At 35.7% G+C, this 24,852-nt stretch overlaps 2 protein-coding genes across 4 annotated transcripts in view; one reads left to right on the top strand and one right to left on the bottom strand.

Moving 5' to 3' along the window:
* The first annotated feature begins 282 nt into the window (after window positions 1-282).
* Window positions 283-2,278, top strand: LOC131153542 (uncharacterized). The gene is made up of 4 exons (XM_058105908.1): window positions 283-458; window positions 707-797; window positions 940-1,933; window positions 2,022-2,278. Exons 1-4 carry the CDS (start codon window positions 371-373, stop codon window positions 2,100-2,102), a joined length of 1,254 nt encoding a protein of 417 aa, XP_057961891.1. The 5' UTR covers window positions 283-370; the 3' UTR covers window positions 2,103-2,278.
* A 1,225-nt stretch (window positions 2,279-3,503) lies between these two features.
* The window catches only part of LOC131153541 (peroxisome biogenesis protein 12), a 41,155-nt gene continuing 19,806 nt past the window's right edge, over window positions 3,504-24,852 (bottom strand). Inside the window, exons 7-10 of one of the 3 annotated variants that reach the window (XM_058105906.1) lie at window positions 17,427-17,513; window positions 11,277-11,363; window positions 5,824-5,961; window positions 3,504-4,050 (exon numbers count right to left, since the gene is read on the bottom strand). In XM_058105906.1, the coding sequence (XP_057961889.1) occupies window positions 3,979-4,050; window positions 5,824-5,961; window positions 11,277-11,363; window positions 17,427-17,513 (384 nt within the window). In that variant the 3' untranslated portion in view covers window positions 3,504-3,978. Of the gene's footprint in view, window positions 4,051-5,591; window positions 5,962-11,276; window positions 11,364-17,426; window positions 17,514-24,852 lie in introns of those variants that run through there. The other 2 variants (XM_058105907.1, XM_058105904.1) reach the window with 2 other exon arrangements.

The raw sequence follows: 24,852 nt of genomic DNA, 5'->3' as shown, positions 1-24,852 counted from the left end.
CTTTGTCGAATCAAATATGAGAGAAGAATCTTACATTCTGTTTCCAATTCTAGTGAATTTTAATTCCAACTGTATTTCATTTTTTTTATCATCATATAATAATATACATTTTCCCCGGTATCTATTTTGATTCAATGAATCTCAGTTTTAAACCAGGAAAATAGAGCATTCGGCCACGTGTCTACACCTTAAATCTCCAACGGTCGCATTTTCGAATAGCAGTTCTTTTTCCTTCACGACCGTTTTCCCTGCTCTCTCTCTCTCTCTCTCTCTCTCTCTCTCTCTCTCTCTCTCTCTCTCTCATGAAGAGTTGTCTCTGTAAACCAGTCTCCGTCTTCTAGAAAAAGATCAAAACAAGAGAAAGTGAGCCATGATGGGTTGCTTTTTCGCCTGTTTCGGAACTTGTAAGCACCGCCATTGCAGAAAATTAGCAAACATAATCCCCGAAGCAGAGCAGGTATTCTCTGTTTCAAACATTAATCCTTTCAACAAATTTTGTATAACAATCACGGATTTCAAGTTTCCGATTTGAATTTTTTTGAATTTCTTCAAATTTTAATATAATTTTGAATTTCATTGAGTACAAATCTACACAAATTCAAATCCCAAGTCGAAATTCCAAATCTCTCAAACATGAACCAGTGTTTTTGAATTTCACTGTTCTTTTTTATGTTTTAATAGTTCAGGCGTGAGATTTTGTTGCGGGGACATGTTCAAGGCAATGAAGCTCCGCAAGCCACTTCCTCTTCAAATCAAGAAAACATTGAAAAACCCATCAACCCAATTCAAGAATCGAAGTGAGAAACCCTTTCTTAGAAGCTTGATCCTTGTTTTTATTCTTTAGATATTGTTCTGGTTCATCCCATTCGTGGGTTTTCTTTAATTTTTTCACTTTTTCATTTTGGGCTTTTCCTGTTTTAAATTTTCTTGGTTGTGTAGAGAAAAGCTTGAGGAGCGATCGAAGTGCAGTAGCAGAAAGAAAGTTACCTTTGATTTGAATGTGGAGACCTACGAGGAGATTTGCCCTCTACATGTTCTTAAAAATTCCCAAGAAACCAATGCCGAGGAAGAGGCAAGAAAGGGAAAAGAAACATCAAGAGAACCCCAATGCCTTCTCAAAAACACACCATCCTATCCTCCAAATTATAGATATCAGAATTGCTCAAATAGCGACGACGAGTATGAAGGCCTAAATTCTGAAGGAAGCGATTTTTACGATGATGATGATGATGATGAACAAAAGTTGGTTCAAGAAGAAACTTCTGGGTCATTGTTCTCCATATCAATAGAATCTAGAGCACAAGTTTTTCCAACTGAAATGGATGATGTGGAGGTCAATAGTCCTATGCCAAATCGCGGTTCGCAGGAGCGGGAGAAGAAGACAATTATGCTGAACCAAATTGCTAGGAACAGAAGCCAACATGTGCATTCAGCCTTGAACCCAGTTGAAAATTTATCTCAATGGAATGAGTTCAAAGCTGGAGTCACCCCACTATGTAAGAATCAAGCAAAGGATAACATGAATCTAGAGCAAGGTTTCGATACATCCATTTGCCATTCAAAGTTGAATCCTAAGCATTTGGGCAGAGAAGTTGCAGTGGATGCAAGCCTTTCAAGCTGGTTGGTTAAACCAGGAACCACACCTAATGCAAAAACTAGCACCGCTTGGGCTGGAAACTCGCCACCAGCTGAGAGATCAGCAAATTCATCAATTGTCCAAGGAGATAGACCAATTTTGGGAGCACTGACTGTAGAAGAACTTAAACAGGTTTCTCGAGCTTCATCACCGAGAAAATCGCCGAGACGGCATCCTGATGACATGCCAATTATTGGAACTGTTGGGAGCTACTGGAGTCATACTGGACAGGCCTTGGATTCAGACTCAGGCTCTTCTTGCAAGGGACTATCAAATGCATCACCCAGATGCACAGAGGTAGTACTAATATAAAGTGAGATTCTTAAAAGAGTTCATGTTTGGTAGTGTAAATGGTGGATACTGAGGAAGGGTTTTGGACTTGCAGGATACGAAAGTAAAATGGAATTCTACTCCATTTGAGATCAGGTTGGACAGAGCTCTGGACAGAGGAGTTGCTGAGGCTTAGCTATTTGCGGAAGTATAAAAAGGTTTGGGAGAGAAATTTTCCCCTTCTATTTTTGTAGTTTCTTTCACATTTCTGAATCCGAGAAGAATATCAATGTGTTTTTTTCGTGTGATCATGATCCTAGTTTGGCTTCTAGACATTACTGGTAATAATAAAATTTTATTTATTATCCAAAACCTTATTGTTTGAACAAAAATTTGTGAGTGATTATAAATTTGTCACCAAAAGAGTTGCTTTCTAAAAAAGAGTTTATTCACTCCCATCATCAACAATCGTTGATGTTCTAGTGGCTTGTTTGAACAGCGAGAAAATACAAGATGGTTATAACCAATTTACTATTTGATAGTATTCGTTGAAGGAGACGAGAAACTATGAAATTCTAAATTTCCTGCCATTGAAGTTCTAAATTTGTTGCCATTCCTTAATAGTTTGATAGGATTCGTTGAACGAGACGAGAAACTATGAAATTCTAAATTTCCTGCCATTGAAGTTCTAAATGTTTTGCCATTCCTTAATGCTAGCACAATTGGTCAACTAAAATAGATACCTTTTGGCGCTGATTAACAACCTTTAATTTGAGCCTCTTGACATTTGGACACACCTCTTGGCCTTTTTTAAGACCTGCTGCATGTTTCATGGCTCTCTATTTTTTTATTTTTTTTTTTTTAAATTTTAAGAATTATAAAGAAAATAACATATAATTAAATAGTGAACGGTCATTTTAGAATAATTATATATTATTATAAGGATATTTTGAAATAATTATAAGTAGTTATACAAATAATTTTACCATAATTACAAGGGTATTTTGAGAAGTATTTTAAAATAATCATTAGCAATTATAGGAATAAATTTGACATTTTTGAAAAAAAAAACACCATTAGAGAACTTATTTTGAGATAATTATGGATGATTAAAAGAGTATTTTGGAATAATTATTGGTAGTTATAACAATAAATTTGACATTTATGAGAGAAGACACCAAAGGGAGTACACCCTTTATATTATTAGATATTAAAGATAAACAAAATAACATGATTTTATTTTTAATAATTTCCAACAACTGCAACCCACATCTCACCGTTCCCTCTCAATGGCGCCAGGCAAGAGAAGAGAACACTGGAGTGTTTTGTTAAAAAGCCATCAGCAATATTGTATTCAGGGTGGTTCTTCAGGCTACCCTCAAGCCCAACAGAACCACCGGTCTCTTAGTTACCAAATTTTACAGGGGGGAAACTCTTCAACCCTATAACAATGGCTTGAACTGCCAATGCAGTCTCATGAGCAGAGGCACCATGGGCTGTAGTGTGGCAACACCATGAGAAGTCGAATTCTCCTTGAATTCAATCTTCACCTATTACTTACAATCTGCAAGAACACATAAAATCATGCACCAGATGCGGCACTAAAGCAACCTTCTCTCATTAAAAATCCCAGAGTTGATTACATAATTTCAGGAAGGCTGATCTGATCTTTATTACATCAACTACAGAAATATCGATTTCCATATACTTAAACATTAACAAAAGCTTGACCTGCTCTTTCATCCTGAAGTATTTGATTTGAGTACAACAATCAAATAATTATACAGCATTACAGCAATTTCTCAATGTATACAACTGTTGTTTTGGCAGAACTATATCTAATGACAGAGCGGTTCACCATGTGCTTCGAGATGAAGGCAAAAAATAAATAAAAGGTAACATCTAAAGAACTAAAAAGCACTAATTCAAGGATGCAAATGCCCCCACATGATCCTGTTCAGTTTGTGATACCTCTGTCGTCCCCCCAGCTTCTTTGAAGTGCATTTTACTCAACTCTCACAAGCTTCAGAATTGCAAATTACTTTATCCACTACAATCTCTAACAATGCTTTCTATATGTCATGAAAAAGTCTCCTAATCTGGTCGACAGTTGCTGGCATCAGCGTAACTGGGCAGCGCTTATACTGTTGCCATGAGAATATAGAAAAGGCCAGACAAAATTAAGCAAGAATGGTTGTCATTGATACACAGGTAGGGCATAAATACCAAGAAATCAAGAGAAAATTGAAATGCTCAATGCAGAAACATAAAGATGTAAAGGAAATGATTCCCACTAAAGGGTTCAAATATGCAGTGAAATTAACTGCTTCCTTTAAACCTGCACAGACCAGTGCCTCTGCTGATTTTACATTATCCCACAGGATGGCAAAGCATTAACACTTACCCCAAAAAATATAAATAAAAAGCTTGACAAAAAAATACTGCAATCGTAGTAATAAAGATTATATTTTGAGCTTCATGTATTCTTGCATATTCTTTTTGAAGGAATAATGTTTAAAGTGAAAATAAATGTATGAATCAAAGGTTCACCCAACAGATAAAAAAATAGTCTTTTTTTTTTTTTTCATGAGGTGATGGATAAAAAAACACATTTACTGCACATTTGGTACATGGGATTGGAATGAAATCCAACAGAATGAAATTGTATTCATCACTTAAACCATGTTTGGAAGCCTTCATTTGGGACCTTCGATTAGATTTGTGTGGATTTGGATAATATGCAATATGAAATAATGTTGAATTTCATCCAATTCCACTCAAATCAAAATCCAAGACTTGAAATACATGATCCCAAACACAACCTTTTTTTTTTTTTTTTTTTTTTTGGTGTTCACCATCCAAATTTTCATTCTATTCCAAAAAGCATGTGGACCAAACGTAGCATCATTTTTTGAAAAGTGAATACAGAATGATGTAAGAGAACAAAACATACAATATGGGAAAACTATTCCAAGAAGTTACTTTGATCATGAAAAAAACCTTTAGAATAAAAATTTAAAATTAATTTGGAGAATTAACTGTTCCTAATTAAACTCCGCCTGTGATGCACTTAATGTCCTAATTTTTTTTCACACATAGTCAATCCCAAGCCCGGGTAAAGGAGGAGGGTTGCGTTAGGTAGCTGACAGTCAGCGTAAAATTTATCAGATCACTATGATATGAATCCTTACCAAATATCACATAAATTGGCGGAAAAAGATTCATATAGTTGACCCCACCTAGTGGGACTAAGGCTTGGTTTTGTTGTTGTTGTTGTAATTGTTCCAAATTAAATTTTTCGCGTGTACGAGACACTTAGGTTATGTTTGGTTTGTGGAATAGTTATTCCTTGGAATGTGACGGAATACAATGAGAAATTTAGAAATAGAGATGGTAGTTATTCTCATAAACTCCTTATTATTTCATGTAACATATGATAAGAAAGGAACAGGCAACCCCATGGTGAAATTTAGGAATAATTATTCCTTGTTTATAACTAATTGCAACTAACCTATTATATCTAATCTGCTCGTAGAAGGCATACCACAACCAAATGTAGCTTTAATGAAATTGTATATCCAAATGCAGATGAAGTGTGTCTTCTATGATGTGGGATGCCTATAGACCTATTATTACTGCCTATGATACTTGTGCAATTCAGTCAGCGAGCAAAATACACCTACGTATTGAAGTAGAACAAATTAAAATAAAATTGGAAATAAAGCATCAATCGTGTAAAACACTTTTTGAGTGCCTGTGAAGGCAAAAAATCATGGAGCAGGCCCTTCTATTAATTCCCCAACACCCTCCTCCCCCCTACCCCAAAAAAAAAAATAAAACATACCTAAAAAGAAGTGTATTGCCATACATCTATTTTTACAGTTATTAATCAAGTAATAACTGCCCAGAGGCCTCACCTGAGAAACATACTTAAATACGCAAGCATAGCAGAAGACAAACCCAGAAGCTTCAACCACGGATGGATTTGCACGCTTCTGTGAGCACAAAGGGCAAATTGTTCTATCCGGTGGCAGTGGAACACCCTCTTTAGCAACCTGTATGAAAGATGGATTAGAGTTGATAATGTATAATCATTGTCTGTTGCGACGTAGAAACAAACACCTAGCTTTGTTTCAATTTACCCAAAAATCAACTTGAGCTGTTATTTCCCTTTCAAAATAAGAAGAAGAGCCGAAATTGCTAAGTGATATCTGCCAAAGTTTTGCGATAAATTTGTAAAGCAAGGATACAGATACAAGACACAGGTAGGACAAATGAACAAGGAGGCGCGACAAATACATGTAGTTTTTTCCTTATGCTTATTTTTTTTCCATTTAAATTCTCAGCAGATTATATCTTTTACTGTAACTGTAGCATAATTGATGATTACAATTTTAAGTCAGATGCTATTGTGGATCTACTTTGTAATTACCATTATCTAAATGTATTGTATCTAAACCCCATTGACCACCATTATCTTCAATGAATGGTCTGACAGTCAATGTGGGTTGAAGCATATGGTCGCCTGGTTGGTTAAATGCTATTACTAGAAATGGTAATTCACTATTCCTAACAACAGGTCCGACTCTTCAACTAGTAATGAGCATAACAGCCTTATTGTTCTAATGGAAAGAAGAACCAATGATTAGCTTTTCCGGGAAATTTTCAAATGAACAATTGAAACAAAATCTTTCAACTTCTTATTTTACCATGCTCGACTCTTTATATTTCTCTATCTGTAGAATACATTAAATATACAACAATGGCTATAATAGAGTTTCTATTTAATCAAATCAAATAACAGATATCATTATTCTAATATAGGCAAAGGGTGGACAAGGAATGAAAATATTTCTACCAATGAATCAAAGGAAGATGAGATGATTTTTTCTAAGAAATTCCCAACAAAAATACACACTATTCCTTCTTTTCTATTGAATTCGGAAGTATCCAAAAGAAAGAAAAAAAAAAATTGCTCTCCCGGCCATTTCAGGTTAAGAAGGAATGTCATAATTGAGGTTTTGAGTAAGATGACCTTTTTTTTATTTTAAGAATATCAAGTTGGGTTCTTCTCGCACTCGTATAAAATAGAACACGTTGGATAAAATCTTCATGATGTAAAATTTGCTTGATTTAGATCAGGAAAATCATAGTGTCTTATGAAACTATATGCCAAGGCTTTAACAAACACAATCAGAAATCAAATAGAAATAAAATAACAAAAGCCTAGCTAATTAAATGCTATTAGTGAAAATAGTCATTCACTAGTTAATGCCAGAGGTTCAGGGAAAGGATCTCCAAAATATTGATAGCTATCGTTAAACCAAGTCAAATACTTTATGAGGTGGGTGGAGTAATAGAAAATATAGCCACAAAATCTATCTAGTTAGCGACATCCTAAATGTCTGTACGAACTCAATTAATTATTTCAAGATAGGGATGTAGAACAAAAGAAAAGAGGTCTTTGGATGAAAATTATAGGTTTCCTTTTCTAGACAAACAATATTTCCTTTTTTTCAAGTGGTTTCGGAGGATCCAGAAAAACCAAGAAGGGAGAGCTTTCCCCCCCTTACGTACATTAAACTTTTTTAGACATCCGCCAAGCCTAATGAAAATTGCTATAATTTGTTCTTTTAAATTGGTTAAAAAAAAGTAGGTAATTTTCGGGGAGAACCAAAAGGCATTTCAGCTCACAACTTTCGATAACTTGTTCGACCCCCTTCCTAAATTTATCGTTTGTTAATTTCCTTTAAGCAGGCATATCCCATCTCAACCATGGGTGAATTATTGAATGAAAATGGAAGAAATGGAGTTAAAGTTTAACCCCCTGCAGTTCATACCATCCATGCATAGCGTTTTGATCCCAACATGAAGTTTAAGCACAGGTGTGGGCTAATAAAATCAATGGGCAGTCCTAGTCCCATTGAAAATATTGGTGGAAGTGAAGATTGGGTTTTAAATGATACAGCAGTGCATCAAAAATGCAGTCATTGATTCTCTCGAAAAGCCACAATTACTGTAAACAAGCATATTAATGATGAAAGACACGTTTTTGCAGAATAAGGATCGGCTAACTTTGTGCTAGTAGTCATGGTGATATAGAGGACGCAAGCATTATCCAAAATGATTGGGTGTAAAGCATTTGCAGGGAATATCAAGTAAGAACTAAGAGCAATTAGAACACCTTTGAGAAGTATCAATACCATCACATTATGGCACTAAGATTTCCAAGGTTTAGACAAGCCTTAGCCTAGGACCCCACTACTTATCATGCTACAACACATGACTTCGAGAGTCATGATGATATTATTGCAGAACTTCTTCATCTTTTTACTTCTTACTTCAAGCAATTAGCTATAATTTTGTTGTCGATTTCCATTGATTCCTCCTAAATTGCATTGATTTATCCATTGCAATTGGAAAATTCAGTGATTTACCATGTACAAGGATCCCCACTAAGCATCCATGGCTGAATGTTAAAACTCCCAACTCATAATTGGTGAATTTGTAGGCTATATTCCTATTAAATCTTGAATTTCGATGAACTTCTTTTTGCTTTCAATAATTCATTGAAAAATTCATTGAAGAATGAATCAGGGAGAAACCTATGATTGTCCCAGCTACGATAAAAATAAAACACCTCAGACTGTTATAGTTACAGCCACTGTTCACTAGAGCTTCGACCGGCTCCCTTGTCATCAAGTCACCAACTTCTTTGACCTTCTAGCACTGGGCAGCTCTCAGCCCCCATACATGGTCTTACGACTTTGTGAAGACCTATGTTTTGGTAAACAATTGCCTGAGCATGGTCACTGCAACCCCCTTTATAAGAAGGCACCCCTTCTCCTGAAGTTACAAGGCTATTTAGCCAAGTTCATTAGAGAGAGTTTCCTCGTACCCCTTAGTATTCTCTAATTTCCCGAAGCAAGAAGCAAAAATATTCTATCAAAGACATTACTCAGTAATATCATCAAGACTCTCAAAGTCATGTGTTGTAACCATACCAAACCAAATACAACTAGTGGGGTCCTAGGCTAAGCCTTGTCTAAACCTTGGAAATCTTAACGCCATAATGATTTTTAAATCCTCCTAGCCATTATCCTACTAGAATAATTCTTGCTAAGAAGAATGCCCATGTTGTGGCAATTCCACCCAAAAGGTAATGAGATACTCCTACAACACGACCTTGTATAATGCTTGGGGCTCTAGGCTGAGTAGCAAGAGCAACTTTTAATTTGTTATGATCCTAAATGATGGATTCAATAAGTTCTTGTCAATAACCACATTTATTGAATAGAAACATTAAACTAAAATCCCATACAAAATGAGCACCTAGAAACAAGAGGTCATAGGCCATATCCACATTTCTTTTGTTCTTGATCTAAATCAAACAAAACAAAAAAATTATTCTATAATGTTGGCTTTTATTGAAAAAATACCAATTGAAGTAGAGGGTTTCTTCAAACAATAAGGAGTTGGGTCAACTGTCCAATCAATTGATATTGAGCATATTTCCCATCTCTTCTTGAGAAACAAGTGAGCTATTTCTTTGCAAAATTTTGTTCAATTTCATGTTGCCAAGAAGATCAGTTTTTGGGATTCTTCCTTTCTTCAAATGGAAACAAAACGCCCCACAAAAAAAATTATTGCTAATTGCCTGAAGTGAGAAGCAAAAATATTCCGGCACAAACATTCCTCAATAATATCATCATGACTCTTTAAGTCATGTGAAATGGGTTGGGTTAAAAGCACAAAATGGATTTGCACCATCACCATCTTCAAATAAAGCATTTTCTATGCTAGCAGAAACTATGGAACTTAAGTCTCGTCTTCTGTCGAAATGGGAAATGGAATGGCCTTACTTGTTCTACCTAAAGGGAAAGGTCCTTCCCCTTTAAGCCAATTGTGGACAAGGAGGGATTCAAAACCCCACACCGTGGTTCATAGCCACATGCTCTAATCCTCTGAGCTACAGACCCCCACCCCATCTCCACTAGATCTATTCTCGGGAGTACCTCAAAAAAAAATATATATATATATATATATATATATATATATATATATATATATGTATATCAAGTGCCCAAAAGCATTTAGTAAGTGTCTAAATTTTAAAATATAATTTAAAATCAGCAACACTTCTTTGCAGAGGAGATTTCGGATTGAAGATCTTAATTAATTTTAATAGGACTTCTCTAGCTAATGGATTTGGGGATGTATGAAGGAAAAGGAATATCTTTGAAGGAAGTATGTTGAGGCAATGGAGCAAGTTAGCTTTGAGAACATTCTTTTTTGGCATGACAGCTGGTGTTGTGATTTGTCTCTAAAGAGTCGATTCCCCACCTGTTTCTATTGGCTAGATGTAGAGATGCCCCCATTAGGTCCTAGATGGATTTCTCAAGATGTATCTCTCCTAAGAAGAGCATATGATGGAGAGCTAGATGTTCTTGCAAATTTTTTTGACAGATTTTATGAGAAATTTAATGGTGCAAAGGGAGGATGGTGCGAGGTGGAAAGGTTCAAACAGTAATAGAAGCAGTAGCCTAGGAGAGAGGAGTGATTTTCCCTGGAAAGCTATTAGAAAGAAAAATGCCCCACTATAATAGCTTTTATAGCTTGGGAAGCTAGTTGGTAATGGATTCTGATGCTTGAAGAAAACTTGCAAAAGAGGGGTATCATCGTGGTAATAGATGTTATCTCCACAGGACAGGAGTTGAGACTGCATCTCATTAGCTCATTAGTTGAAAATGGACCAAAATTTTTTGGAGTGTCAGTGGATTGCAATGGGTTCTGTTCACAGGGGGGTTTGGAGGAGGCATTCACAAGGACAAAGAGAGGCATGTTATGGAGTTAATTCCTGAGACCATTTTTTTGGTGGTCTAAAGGGAAAGAAATTGTAAGGCTTTTGTAAGGGTAGAAACCTCCACTGCAAAGGACATGGCTTAAAACTTTTGCTTTGTTTTTGCTTTGCATTTTTTCTTTTATTTCAGGGTTTGAAAAGCAACATTTTATCAATGTCTAGGATGCCATCGATTTTATTGGTATTATTTTGCTGCAAGTTCTGCATGTGTATGAGGTTGCACCCCCTTGGTGCCCTTGGTGAAGATTTTTCTTCCCATGGAAAAGAGAAACCTTGGACACATCCAAGCCATGTCTCAGTGTCCATACACAGACCTAGATTAATTGTATGAGTGTGTTACTTAGCAGTAAATAAACAAATCGGAAACTTTTGTGACAAAAAGAAGTTACATCTTCGATTCTCCATTTCTCTTACAGCACACACCACCCATTTTTGCTACCCACAGGAGCAAACACACACAAACACACACACAGAGGGAGAAATCAATTGGACAACAAATTCTTGACTCACCTTCGGGGCTGGAGGAGGAGGAGGTGGGGGGTAAACAGTCGGAGCCGACATTCTTTCCTCAGCAGATTGGTACCACCACTCCATCATCTATCATAAATTCACAAAGACACTATTATTTGAATATATATATATATAACTAAACAGAAGGGGGGATGGGGCAGGAAGAAATCGCATAATAAAATATGAAGAGTCATTACAAATCATGTCCAATTATTAGGATGTTACTATGCTAGTTTCTAATTTCAATCATATTTTCAAACACTATCAACATATTCACAAACTGGTGATCAATAAAATGCTTTTCCTCGAGAGGAAGATAATGATGTATAAATCAAAAAACTTAAAAGATAATGCTGTAGATATCAAAAGAGTAGGGGATATAATCATAAAAATCAAGATGGTCTTAGGTCAAAAGATAATAAATGTCATTAGTGCTTATGCTGCTCAAATTGGCATAGTAAAAAACCTTAAGAGACAAAGGATATTAGGACAAAAAAAATATTCATAGGAGCTTATTTGAATGGATTCACTCAAAAGGATAATAAAGGTTGTGAGAGGATACATAGAGAACATGAATATGGAGATAAAAATTAGTATGGGAATATGATCTTAGATATTGTCATGTCATGTGATTTTATTACAATGAATACTTGGTTTAAGGAGAGAGAACACTTAATAACATTTAAGAGTGGACAAAATAAAAGTTAAATAGATTTTTTCTTAACTAGGAGGGTAGATCGTTTATCATGTAAGGATTGTAAATTATCCTAGGTGAAAACTTAACTGCATAACATAAAGTTTTAGTGTTAGATATATGTATTAAAAAATGGAAGAGAAAGGATAATATAAATTAGTGCAAGAGAACTAGGTGATGGAACCTAAAGGAAAAAATATAATAAAATGTAAAGATAAAATAATCCAAGATGATGATTGGACAATAGAGGACGGTGTAGACACAAACCCTCTTTGTAGTAGGATAGCAAGCTCTATTAAAAAGATCATGAAAGAGGTTGTAGAAGAATCAAGAAGAAGATTCTCAAATAGTAAAGAAAGTTAGTGATGGGATCAAGATGTTCAAAAAACTATTAAGACAAAAAGAATCTAGTATAAAACATCCAAAAAATGTAGAAACATGGAAAAGTTTGAAAAGTATAAAAAAGTGAGAAAAGATGCAAAAAAGGTCGTTAGTGAAGCTAAACATAGATCATATAATAGTTTATATACTAGATTAGATACAAGTGAAGGGGAAAGAGAATATTTAAACTTGCTAGAGCTAAAGAAAGACAGAGCAAGGATTTAGGCAATTTAAAATGCAAAAAAAAGTGAATATGATATTGTCTTGGTTGAGGAAGAAGACATAAAAGAAAGATGATGAAATTACTTTAGTAAGCTGTTAAAGAAAACCAAGTAAAAGGCTTAAACTTAGAATTAACAAATGACGAAAAGGCTAAAAATATAAGATTTATTCATCAAAATTATAGTCAATGAAGTTAACAAAAGGAATTACATGGTTAATTATTTTATTTAACACAATTATAAAAACTAAGAAAATGCTAGACAAATGGAGGAAAAGCATTTTAATACCTATATACAAAAAATAAAGGAAATATTCAAAATTGTAATAATTATCGTGAAATTAAACTTATGAGTCATGCAATGAAATTGTGGAAAGAGTATTTGAACAAAGATTAAGGTTAGAAATGAAGGTCTTAGAAAATCCATTTGGTTTTATGTTTGGCAGATCTACAACAAAAGTTATAAATCATTTAAGAATATTAATGAAAAAGTTTAGGGAAAAGAAAAGGGACTTGCATATGGTTTTTATTAACTAGAGAAAGCCTATGATAGGGTATCGAGGAAAGTTCTATGGTGGATTTTAGGAAAAAGGGTGTATTTAATACGTATACTAATGTCATTAATGATATGTACAATGGAGTAATGACTAGCTTTAGGACTATGAGCAAAGAGGCTAGGGAATTTCCCATAACAATAGGCGTATAACAGGGATCTGCTTTAAGCCACTATCCTTTTGCTCTAGTGATGGATGAACTTACTAGGGAGTCCAAATGAGGTTCCATGGTGTGTGTTTTTGGCAGATGATATTGTCTTGATTGATAAAATTAGGGGTGGAGTAGAATCCAAGTCAAAATTATGGAGAGAAGCAAACTAGAAGTTTTAGGATAAGCAGAAGTAAGAAAGAATATATGAATGTAATTTCAATCATAGTAGGAGGAGTATTGGAGGAAAGGTTAAACCTAATGATCAAGAAGTCAATAAAACTAGAAGATTTCGGTATCTTGGGTCTATAATGCTTAGAGTTAAAGCGGGTTGGATAAAATGGAGAAGTTCTTCAAGTGTTTTCTGTGATCGTAGAATACCCTTAAAATTGAAAGGGAAGTTCTAGACAATTGCAAGACCAGCTATGCTATATGGATCAAAATATTGGGCAACTAATAAAAAACAAACCCAAAAGTAGAAGTTGTCAAGATAAGAATATTTAAGTGGATGAGTGGCATAATGTTAAAAGATAAATTAAGGAATGAACATATACACAATAAGCTAGTCATGGCTTCTATAGAAGATAATGGAGGGATGGATCAAATGGTTTGAGCATCTGCAATGTAAGTCAAATAGTGCGTCAGTGAGGAAGAGTAAACTAGTTATTTTAAGGGGCAGTAAAAAGGGTAAGGGTAGATCAAAAAGAACTTGGAATGAGATATAAGAGTTTAATAGCCCTAAATTTGTTGGAGGAAATTACCCATGATAGTGAAAATTAACAGAAAAGGATTCATGTAGCCAACCCCGCTTAGTGCGATCTAAGGTTTGGTTTGTTGTTGTTGTTGTTGATGATGATGATGATGTTCTAATGCAAAATGCTTTTCTGTTTCTTTTCCTTTCCTTCTCTCCTGTGGACAACCACAGTGCCATAAGGTTCTAAGAAACTGATTGTCGGCTTCAATAATAACCCAATACACACACATGCACACAAAAGTTAACGAGTTGTTTTAAGAGGCAGTAAAAAGGGTAAGGGTAGATCTAAAATAACTTGGAACGAGATATAAGAGTTTAATAGCCCTAAAGTTGTTGGATAAAATTACCCATGATCGTGTAAATTAACGGAAAAGGATTCATGTAGCCAACCCCACTTAGTGCAACCTAAGGTTTGGTTTGTTGTTGTTTTTGTTGTTGATGTTGATGATGATGATGATGATGTTCTAATGCAAAATGCTTTTCTGTTTCTTTTCCTTCCCTTCTCTCCTGTGGACAACCACTGTGTCATAAGGTTCTAAGAAACTGATTGCCAGCTTCAATAATAACCCAATACACACACATGCACACAAAAGTTAATATACCCAGTATGTAACGCTCCCATGCCATACTGGGGTTTGAGCATACTGCATCCAGCCCTGGCACCACATTTGGATGCTGTTTCTTTGACTTGAACCAGGTTTGGCAGAAATGTTCTGAGAGTCATATACATAATCTGTTGTTTTTAGTTTTCTGTTTTTTTTTAGTTACTAGGGAAGGAAGACAAGGGATGAACAAATAGGAAGGAAAGTGTACAGAGAGTATGAAAAATATCAATAAAATTCTTTGAAATTTGTTCCTTGTTGACTGTTGAGGGTTTCCTCTTGTACAGGTAATTCCCACCACTTCTGATTTCTTCTTCGAAGAATTCATATCAATTTATGTATGTACGGATGTGCTTTCTTTCTTTTTCTTTTTTTTTTTTTTTTTTTTTCCAGAAATAGGTCATCAGGGGGCTGCCAACCATGTATAAGAAACGAAAAGAGAAACAAAAAGAGTTGAATGAACTGTGTAAATAGGGTATCCAAGAAGTCAAGAATTGTGTGTGTCCAGCAGTGCTGCCCACTAAACCAACTTGAAATAGTTGTAAACCATCTATCTTTGAGGATTGTGGGAAAAGTAGTTGTTCTATCAAAAGCTCTAGCATTTCTCTCTCCCACGTATCCAAAAAATAGGAGATTAAGAACAAGGTTCTTTCCTTTCTCTGTTAGTAGGCGTGCTTTTCGCCCTTTCCAAGCCCAGATTTTCTTTCCAACGGTTTCAGCAGTGACCCAATGTTGTCCCGTGAGAGCAGTGACAAGATTCCAAAAATTTCTGATCCCAGGGTAGTGGAGCAGCAAGTGGTCTCCAGTTTCAGCATCTTCTTTGCATAAAAGGCATCTAGTAACCAAAGCGAAACCCCTTTTTTGAAGGTATTAAGAGTGAGGATCTTCCCCAAATTTGCTTCCCAAGCAAAAAAAAAACTTTGTTTTGCACAAGAGTTTTCCGAAACTTTCCATGGGAAGATTAAGCCTGATGTCAAGGTTATAGTTTTTCGGCTCTAACACTTGGTTTTGGTATATAATTCTAACTTGGAGGGAAGGTTAGTTAACCTGGATTCGACTATGCGGAAGTAATGGGGATGGTTCCAAAAGTCACCCTGACGTTGTGGTTGGTTTGGAAAGTACTGATGGTGGTGTTCTCAAACCTAATACGTATATCATTAGATCCTTGGTGGTTACTCAAATGTCAACGGGAATACTTCGAATACATGTCTTTTGAGGAACACAAGGTGAGCAGCCCACCTCCCTCAGTATCCTATTCGGTACTAAGTTGTAATATAACGTGTATCAACCATATTTGTAAGATAATGTTCATTGAACATTATGAATTCCATGCTTTACTATTGATTTCCGTCATTTTTTCAAATCAAAATCAAAATTTTCATCAAAATTTCTGTACTTTTGGAGCTTCAAAATTTGAGTTGAAATCGAAATTTAAGACCTTGAATCATGGCAAGGGTGATTTATTTTGGCCTTTGAGATCTCCACATCCATGACACTTGATCTCAGAGGAGTTGTCCAGCTGGTTGTAGAAGGAACTGACTGTGAAATGGTTATTTTTGTTAAGCTTCCATAAAGGCGCATCCAGATTGGTCTAGTGGGGACATTCTGTATAAACAACCATAAAAATCAGCAAAAGCAGTAAGCTCCCAGTCATGGGCATTCTTAAAAAGAGGATGTTGCAAATAGTCCCATTGATGGGGTAGTCCACATACATACTCATCAAAGCATCTTTGCTGCAGACAAGATTGAAAATAGCAGGAAATTGGGAACTACTAGGGGATGAGCCACACTAGCTATCAAGCCAAAAAATATATAGTCCTCATTTCCAACATGAAGTGAATGAGTGTGAGAAAATCCTCCCACCCTTTCCTAATCGACCTCCAAACACTTACCCATAGGACTGCCTAGGCTCTACGGATGCCCGCCTATTGTGATTGAGGTAATACTTTAAGGCAGTAATCTTTATCCATAGCAACTCCCTCTCACCCACGAATCACCAAAACCATTTACCAAAGAGGGCCTTATTGAAAAGCATGAGAGATTTGAGATCCAAGCCACCTCATGGAATTGGTTGCTAAAGAACATCCTATTTAACTATACGGAGTGTCCCTAGTGCTTCCTTACAGAAATATTCTTTAAATGTCTTCTAATCTTTTGGCCGCAGGGCAAGGAATAGGAAAGAGGAACATGAAGTAAATTGGGAGCTTGGAGAGAGTGTTTTGATGAGGGTGAGTCTTCCACCTTTAGAGAGAATTATGTATGTATGTGCTGAAACATTAGCATAACAATGGGATACAAATTATTATGCCATTCATTTTCCACTGATATATAGACAAAATATCGATTTCCATTTAATTATAAATTTTAAATTGTACCACTATCAGCTGATGCATTAATATATTTACATACTAAAAAATTAAAAAAAAAAATTAACATGAAGAAATCTAAGACCAAAATAGTAATACATGCTTTGATTTGTTTTTTTTTTTTTTTTTCATGCTTGCAAGAAAGAACTCTGCCCATTTCTGTGTCAGTGTGTCGCATTATTATCAGTCAAATAGCAATAGATATGGAGACACGAAACAACTATAATTGTTATCTCACTCGAATCTCTTTTTCTCCCTTCTTTCTTCTCAACAAAGTTGAGCACAGCAGATAAAATATAACACCAAGAAATAATGAACAAAAGCAAAAGCAATTCCAGGTCCGCCTAATCATTAAGAAGCTGTTGCATTATGTTTTTCCTAATAATTGCTCGTTTGTAAAAGATGTATCATAAATGGTTAACTGTACTCACTTTGAAGAAGAATACTGCCGCAATTAAACCAGTTTGCGCATAGTCAAGCACTGTATATGCACAGCTGAGCAATGCTCCTTGTAATGCCTGAATGGTGATATATTTCCAAAAAAATTTGGATTCATGTGAGCTTAAATGATTGAAACCAATTCCTATGATAACATGACAAAGACTTTCATTCAGCGAGAGTAAAGAAAGTAAAAGAATGTTAAATAATAAAATAGCACATCTTTAAATAGCCTAATGATGCCATTGAATTTTTTTCTAATGAAGAGCTATGACAAAAGTGTTCACACCAAAAAACCTAAGTTGCTGTGCTTTGTTTTACCTTGTATGATCAAAAGCAAGTTACATTATTATTTTGAGCATGTCAATATGGATTGGATTAGATTGATTCATTTTACTCCAGCATCTTTTTGGTTTTAAGTGTAAACATAAAGTCACCAATTTCTAATGCTTAACTCAAGGCAGTAACAAATTTGTCTCAAATCTCAACTATTAGGAACTAGCTAAGAATGATTCCACTCTATACAGGCCCAGTAACCAACATGTCTTGCTAGATTAATATCTGAGCATGTCTCCCCTCACTAATTCAAACCATGGGCTTTTTCTCAATTCTCACTAATTATTCTGGCTAATGAAGACTTACAATTATTCTGAAGAGTGAAGAATGATAAGAAAAACAGAGAGCATCATCATACACAAAAGCAGTCATAGGGATGGTCATAAGATAGCAGAATTTCAAGCTAAAGGTAATATCATTTTTGGTGAAAAAGATAAAATGACTGATACTTTTTTTTTTTGGGAAAAAATGGTGCCATGTTTTGCTATTTCTATGAAGAATATTTCTGAATCAAGCACTTCTAAGCATAAGGTGGTTGCCTTACGAAGGGAGTAAATGCAATATTTGTAAATAAACATAAGTAATAAGATATGCTAGTAGAAAAAATTGATGTTGCATCTTATAATGAAGAGAAAATATTGGAGAAAATCTGCTTTATCTATTTAATAAAGATTGCTCATGCTCTTTAATTTTCTAGGATGGAGAAAGTGAAAAAAGCAGGTCTATAAAAGAGTTATTAAAGTAGCAGCAGGCACTAATTTAAATCTTCCACTCATATATCTGTTGTTCAATCACATCAATCCTCACAGTCAAAGGCTAAAATTTTAACATATATACGTTGCTTGTTTCCCTGGCAGTTTCATTGTATCAAAAGCAACAAAATAATATATACACACAATTAGGCCACAAATACATTGAAAGATCGCCTTATGCCCAAAAAAAAAAAAAAAAACTTTTAAAGCCCCAATTGGACTAGCCAGTCCAACAGGGTTCAACCAGAAGACCTAGAAACTGGATTTTATGTGAACCGGTATTGGCCTTGCGCACAAGCCTGGACAGGGGTCACTAGCGGGTCAACCCAATCCCTACACAAAAAACATATAATGTTGTACACAAGTTGCTCAAAGCAAGTTTGAGCGAGGGACCTCTTAAACCTTTAAAAGATTTTAACTTACCACTTGATTGCATTTGCTGCTTACACCAAAACAGGTAATGCACCTAGACACCTACCTGGGTACCTACCTAATAATAATAGAGAAACATAAAAAATTGTACAAATTTATATGAATTGCTACTAATAATCATTCTTATTGTAATTAGCTAATAAGTGATTATGACCAACATATTTGTAATTGTTGCTAGTTATTTTGGTGATTTAGCATGTATTACTGCTATTTTAGTAAGCGTGAGTTAGTAAGGGTACTATGGTCACTGTTATGTATTTGACATATATCATAAAGAAGAAGAGACCTATCATCGAGAGCACATCCCCAAATTTACACAATACTTCAACATGGTGTCGAAGCAAGATCTGACCTAAAACCTACGTGCATAGCCACCACCAAATTCAAACCCTAAACCTCATAATCCTAAAACCTACAATTGTAGGAGGATCATCTGAACCGCCAAAGAGCATAGACAAGTCTAGGAGTTGCTGGAAAATATAGCAGTCACTAAAAATATTCATGGACATGGACGCCATTGCCCTCTCAGAATCACAAAATTCCTTCACAAAAACCTGCCAATCTATAAGGTTGTAAAGTTTCATAGCCAAAGGATCCCCAACACGCCCCCACACATCCACTGACTTCTGGCAGCTCCAACCTCACAAGCCAACGCATGAGAGGTTGTTGAGCCCTGTTTTTGCCCTTATTTCTTTCTAAATGCCTTGAATACTTCCATACTCCATAATATCAAGTTGTTGATCATGTCTATTGTTCAAAGATCCGACCTTTTTCAGTTGTTCACTCATGGCACTCTGTTAATAGTTGTTTGATACCATTAGGACTGTGTGTTGGTTTCGTGGGGTTGTGTTAGCTTCTTGGGGTTGTGGCAATATCGCATTGGTTCTTTGTGACTCATTTGTGGTCATTTCAGTTTTTCACCTTGTTTGTGGTTGTTCTAGTTGTCCCAGTTATTTATTGTTATTCTTGTTTGTGAGTGTTCATATGGAGTCCATGAATCCTAAGAGTATATTTCCTTCATCACTGCCGCAGATAACAACCAAGAAGTTAGATGGAAAGAATTATGTGCAATGGTGCAAGGCTGTCGAGATCTATTTGACAGCCTTAAGTAAACCTAAACACTTGATTCAATTTGGTCCAACGATGACAAAGGGTAGAAGCATGAATTCAAGAAGATGCATTAATTGTTTCCCCACTATGGAACTCAATGGAACCCAAAATTGCACTGATGTGCATGCATCTTGTATGCAAGGATATTTAGGGTTATGTCAACTTGTTATATTCCAATAACATTACATGTATGTATGATCTATATTAAGAGTAACTTCTTATATTCCAGTAACATTACATATATGAATGATCTATATTTAGAGTATTTTCAATTATAACAGGGGGATAGGAGTGTCACAAAGTACTTTGCAAAGATGAAATGCATCTATGAGGAGCCTAACATTGTGCAACCCATAACCACCGGTGCCTATGAAATGCGAAAACAGAGGTTACAGATGACAGTTCTTCAGGTCCTAGCAAAACCCAAGTTTAAGGCAGCATGGTACCAGATCCTAGTAGTGTTGAGTTGTCATCTTTTTCTATTGTTTATTCTCGCATCCTTCGTGCTTCCTCCAATACACACTCCTTAGCCCCTGCATATATTGTTTCAACCTCTAGCTATGAGAAGATAACTTTTGTTACACAAGGTGATTCTAGTTTTCCACCAAGCAGTTGTAGAAGCTCTCAAGGTTTTGCGAGTGCACTCCTTGTGGACAAGGAGGTCACACGATCTATAAATGTTGAGATTTTCATGGTAAACCACCATGCATCGCCAATGCAGCCAGTTTTCAGGCTCAAGCAGGGGGTAGCATATCGTATCTATGTTAGAGGAAGGTTATTCCAAGTTCTAGCAATATCAAGCATCCCCGCAAGCTTCTCTTCCTATTGCATCTCTTGCTCAAACAGATAACTTACCGCTTGCGAGTTGCCTGGTATCTCTCACGCTAGTCCTTGGACTATAGATTCAGCCGCTACTAATCATCTAACAGGCATAACTAATTTTTTTTCCACCCTCCAAAACCCATTTTCTGTTATCCTTGCTGATGGATCCATTATTACCATTAAGGGAATAGGGACAATAAATCATACTTCCTCTCTTTTTCTTTTTTTTTTGTATATTCCTAAATTCCCCTTTAAGTCTGTTAGCAAGATTACAAAATCTACAAATTGTTCAGTAACAGTTTTACTCATTCTTTTGTCCTTCAGAATCTGAATATGAGGACAGTAAATGGCGCAGGACATGAAGCTAGTGGAATTTTACCACTTAAAGTTGCTATCTCCCTGTACCGTCAGCATTACTGCTACTACACCACTTCAAATCCATTGTCTACTTGGACATGCTTCAGTAAGGCAGGCAATAAAAAACAATGTCTTAAAAGGAAAAGGCGTAAGGCAAGACGTTTTAACCCTTAAGAGGCTGAGGTGTAAGCCTTAAGATGTTGGGGCATAAACCTTTTGAGAACTTTATTTTTAAATAAAAATATGTAAAAAAAAAATTACATATATTCTAAAAATAAATAAAAAAAATTTTAAATCACAAATATAATGTAAAAATGTATGTGTGTGTGTGTGTGTGTGTGTATAAATTTGCAAACTACTCGTTGGCCATTAAAAAATTGTCAACTTGAATTCATTACATAAATCATGACGAGAAAGCGAAAACATTATAAAGTTCATATTATTTTCAAGATATGACTTTCAGTTATTTTGGGAAGGTTGAGGTTCAAGAGTTTAAGAAATCAAAATTATGACATTCCTTTTATAAACATTGGAGTTAAAATTTTCTAGCTAAATCTAACTTAAGAATCACACACCTAAAATGCATAAAGCCTCAACTAAAAATGCACAGAAGGCATGCCTTTTGGACAAATGCCAAAGGAACGACTCTCTCTTTTCAGTCTATCAGTCAAACAAGACTAAAGACTGCACACTAACATAATATACGGCAAATTTAAAGACCTTCAGGAATAGAAAATGGAAAATTGGCTATGGAGATTCCATCGAGGCCATTGACTACTTTACGAAGTGGGTCGAAGCAGCCTCTTATGCCAATGTGACTTCCTCAGCATGTAATGCATTAGCCTTCTTAGAATTTGGTATTTTGAATTGAGCCTCAAGTCATTTTAAGCATGCCTTGCCTTGAGGTGAGCCTCGATTCAACCATTTAAAACATTGATTAAAAAAAAAAAACATCTCTACTTCGAGTTTTGTGCCTAGTTTCAAGTGTGAGCCTTATCAATTGGGAAAATATCATGATGTTCCATTTGCTTCCTGAGTCAATTAACGAGCAGTAAGCCCCTTCATGTTAGTCCATTGAGATATTTGGGATCCTAGTCAAGTTGTATCAAAGTTGGGTTCGAATATTTTGAAACTTTTGGGAAGGGAATGAAATGTCTCACTCTCCCTCTCACCCTCTCTTTTTTCCCTCACAATATGATGCTCTCTCCCTCTCAAACATGCGTAGATTTGGAGTTTTATGTTCTTGGCTATGTTGAATCGATCAATCCAAATCAAAGGAAAATCTTTCGATCTAAGTTTGGTCAAGGACGAGAAAATCTCTTCTTTGCTCATGGTCAAGAATAATGTGGTGCATAATAGATGGGTTAGGTTTTCTAAAGAGCCAATTTCTTGGTTTGCTAATGGGTTGTCGGTGTTTGGCCAGATGGAAGGAAAGGAGGCATTGAAGTTTTCGCAAGGGTATCATGCAGTATTGGATATCGATTAGGAGGACAAAGGTGGGAAACTTTATGGAGTTAGGGTTGGGATGGAAAGGAAGGAAATTTTTAGTGTTTTTTTATTCTCGACGGTGCAAAGGGTGAGGAGTGGCTAAACTTCGCAAGCAATTTCTGAGAGATTGTGAAGGATTTCAGAAGGCATCTGAAGCTATAGTTGCAGATGACTCGTCACTTCCTCAATCATTGAGTCAAGTGGTTTTGGAAGGTAAAATTGGTGAAGGTGTGGGTCGCAGTAGTTAATCTTGATCTAGAATCAAGGTATGGTGATCAAGAGAGAAGATCAGTGTTGTTAGTGTATTGCAATTGAAGGATCATGGGGTTTTGAAGTCAGGACCCATCATAGACCGACTAGAATTTTTTTGATCAGAATGGCAAGGAAGTTAGGGTTCTGGTAGGAGTGGCGATCTCTCAAATGCAGTTAGGGCTGCATTTGGGGAGGAGACAGTCAAGAGGAATGGTCCGGGGAGGTATTTTTTTTGGTTTTGGACCTAGCCCAATTGGGCCCATTATTTGATCAAGCTCAATTTTCTAGGAAAGTCTAATTTGGGCTTTTATATGGAGTCAAAGGGAGGTTCTCATCCTTTGGGCTTCATGCAAATGGGCCTTGGTGGTAGTCAAGCTTATGTTTTAGGCAATAGTGATCCTAGCACTTCCTTGCTAGAAATAAATCCATTCCCAGTCCCCAGATTTCCAAGCTATGAGTTGAATTGATCAAGTTTCAAAACAAACTTAGAATAGCAGCAAAGAAGATTTGAAGCAAGATTATGGTGTTAAAAATGCAACAAGTTTTGAAAAAGGAATAGAAAGTGATGTGGAAAAGAAAATAAAAAAATTATAAGTTGCTTTGGGGGTGTAGGAAATCTAATGTTTCTTGTCTTAATTATAACAAATTTGAGGGAAACAAGCATCTTGTATGCGTCCTAAGATAAGGAAGGTGTTTGAAGATAAGAGAGAAAAATCGGGTGAGTCAGTAGCAAAGTTATTAAAAAGAGATTGTAAAAGAGAGCTTAATATAGTGGAAGATTCTCATGCTAAGGGGAGTGGGTGTGGTAATGGGGTCAGAAAAGAAAAAGAGGGAAAGAAATAGGGCTTCTCAATTCAGAAAGTGATGATATTAGTGAGCTTGAATATGGTGGGGATGGTTGTTAGATGAAATTCGGGAACAATATGGGTACATTTCAGATTCTTGTGAAGTAATAGGAGATTTAGCTTATGTCCATCCACCCCCACTAGAAGGACTTAACGAAGTTTAGGGATGGAATTTTGCCTACACCCATGGAGGAGGTTCCTAAGAAAGACTTAGAAGCTCAAGATCTTCTAGGTGAAATGGACTTAAAGTTGACTGAATTTAAAGGAAAAAAAGTGTGCATGGATGGTAGCAAAAGTCGTACGTTGAAGGGTCAAAGGGATTTAGCAAATTTAAGAGCTCAGTAAATTATGGGAAGGGTTGAAAAGGGGTTTCCTTGGTTTTTCTAGTGTTATTTTGTGATTTTGTGTTTTTTGTTTTTCTTTTTTCTTTTATCTTTTTCTTTGGGGGTTTTCTTGTTTTGGTGGACTCCCTGTCCCTGCATGTTGTATCTTCCATTCTTTCTATCTAATATTGCTTCTTTTTTAGTCCAAACAAATATTTATTTTCCAACTTTTTTTTATGATTATTCAAGAATGACTTGGCTTTATTTAATAAAATGATCATTCGAAGTTGCTTCATATTTTTTGTGCCTTCTATTCTACAATAAAGAATCAATTTAATTTGCCTATTCAGATACTTAACAAAGATAATGCTAAGAAGTACTTCAATACCCAATTCACTACTCTATATGACTAAGTTTGGTCATCTTGTGCCTATACTTCACAACAAAATGGAGTTATAGAGAGAAAAAATTGACATATCCTTAAAGTCACTTGAATCCCACTTTATCAAATGAAAGTTCATATGTTCATGGTGTTTTGGAGTGATGTCGTACTTGCCTATTTTTTATCAACAAAATACTATCTTTTGTTTATGGTGGCAAAATTCCCAACTCCATTTTCTTCCTAAATGCACCTTTATTCTCTTTACCTCCTCATATACTTGGGACTATGTCCTTTGTTCATCAATCAACCCCCACAATGGA

This window comes from Malania oleifera, chromosome 4 (genome assembly GCF_029873635.1).
Source record: "Malania oleifera isolate guangnan ecotype guangnan chromosome 4, ASM2987363v1, whole genome shotgun sequence".
In the NCBI taxonomy this organism is placed as follows: domain Eukaryota; kingdom Viridiplantae; phylum Streptophyta; class Magnoliopsida; order Santalales; family Ximeniaceae; genus Malania; species Malania oleifera.
This window is presented reverse-complemented; position numbering and strand designations above follow the sequence as displayed.